General features: G+C 49.0%; 1 protein-coding gene across 1 annotated transcript in view; it reads right to left on the bottom strand.

The window, feature by feature from the left end:
• The window catches only part of LOC125502746 (BTB/POZ domain-containing protein 9-like), a gene marked incomplete at its 5' end in the record, with an annotated part of 2,935 nt that overhangs the window by 1,526 nt on the left and 1,160 nt on the right, over positions 1–249 (bottom strand). The window contains 2 exon segments of the mRNA XM_048661968.1: positions 1–28; positions 89–249. Coding sequence (XP_048517925.1) covers positions 1–28; positions 89–249 — 189 coding nt within the window.

Raw genomic sequence — 249 nt, 5'->3', positions numbered from 1 at the left:
TTTGCAGTGGCAATGTTTTCGTCGTACACTGAAAATCAAACGGAGCATTCATTTTTAAATGTTGAATCAAATTGGGGGAAAAACTTACGCAACACTCCTCTGTGTCGCAGACAATTCCAGCCAGAATCAGATACGGCTGAGACTTTAGTGCGTTCCGCTATGGCGTCGAGAAGAGCATCCGGTTTGACCAGCCCGGCAGGCCGGACCACTGATAACAAATCAGCGACGCTCATTAGGGGCAGTCGGACG

The sequence above is a fragment of the Dendroctonus ponderosae genome, unplaced genomic scaffold, assembly GCF_020466585.1.
Source record: "Dendroctonus ponderosae isolate FM_Combo_2020 unplaced genomic scaffold, Dpon_F_20191213v2 Dpon_F_20191213_10, whole genome shotgun sequence".
Taxonomy (NCBI): domain Eukaryota; kingdom Metazoa; phylum Arthropoda; class Insecta; order Coleoptera; family Curculionidae; genus Dendroctonus; species Dendroctonus ponderosae.
The sequence above is the reverse complement of the archived record's forward strand: the minus strand, read 5'-3'. Positions and strand labels throughout refer to the sequence as shown.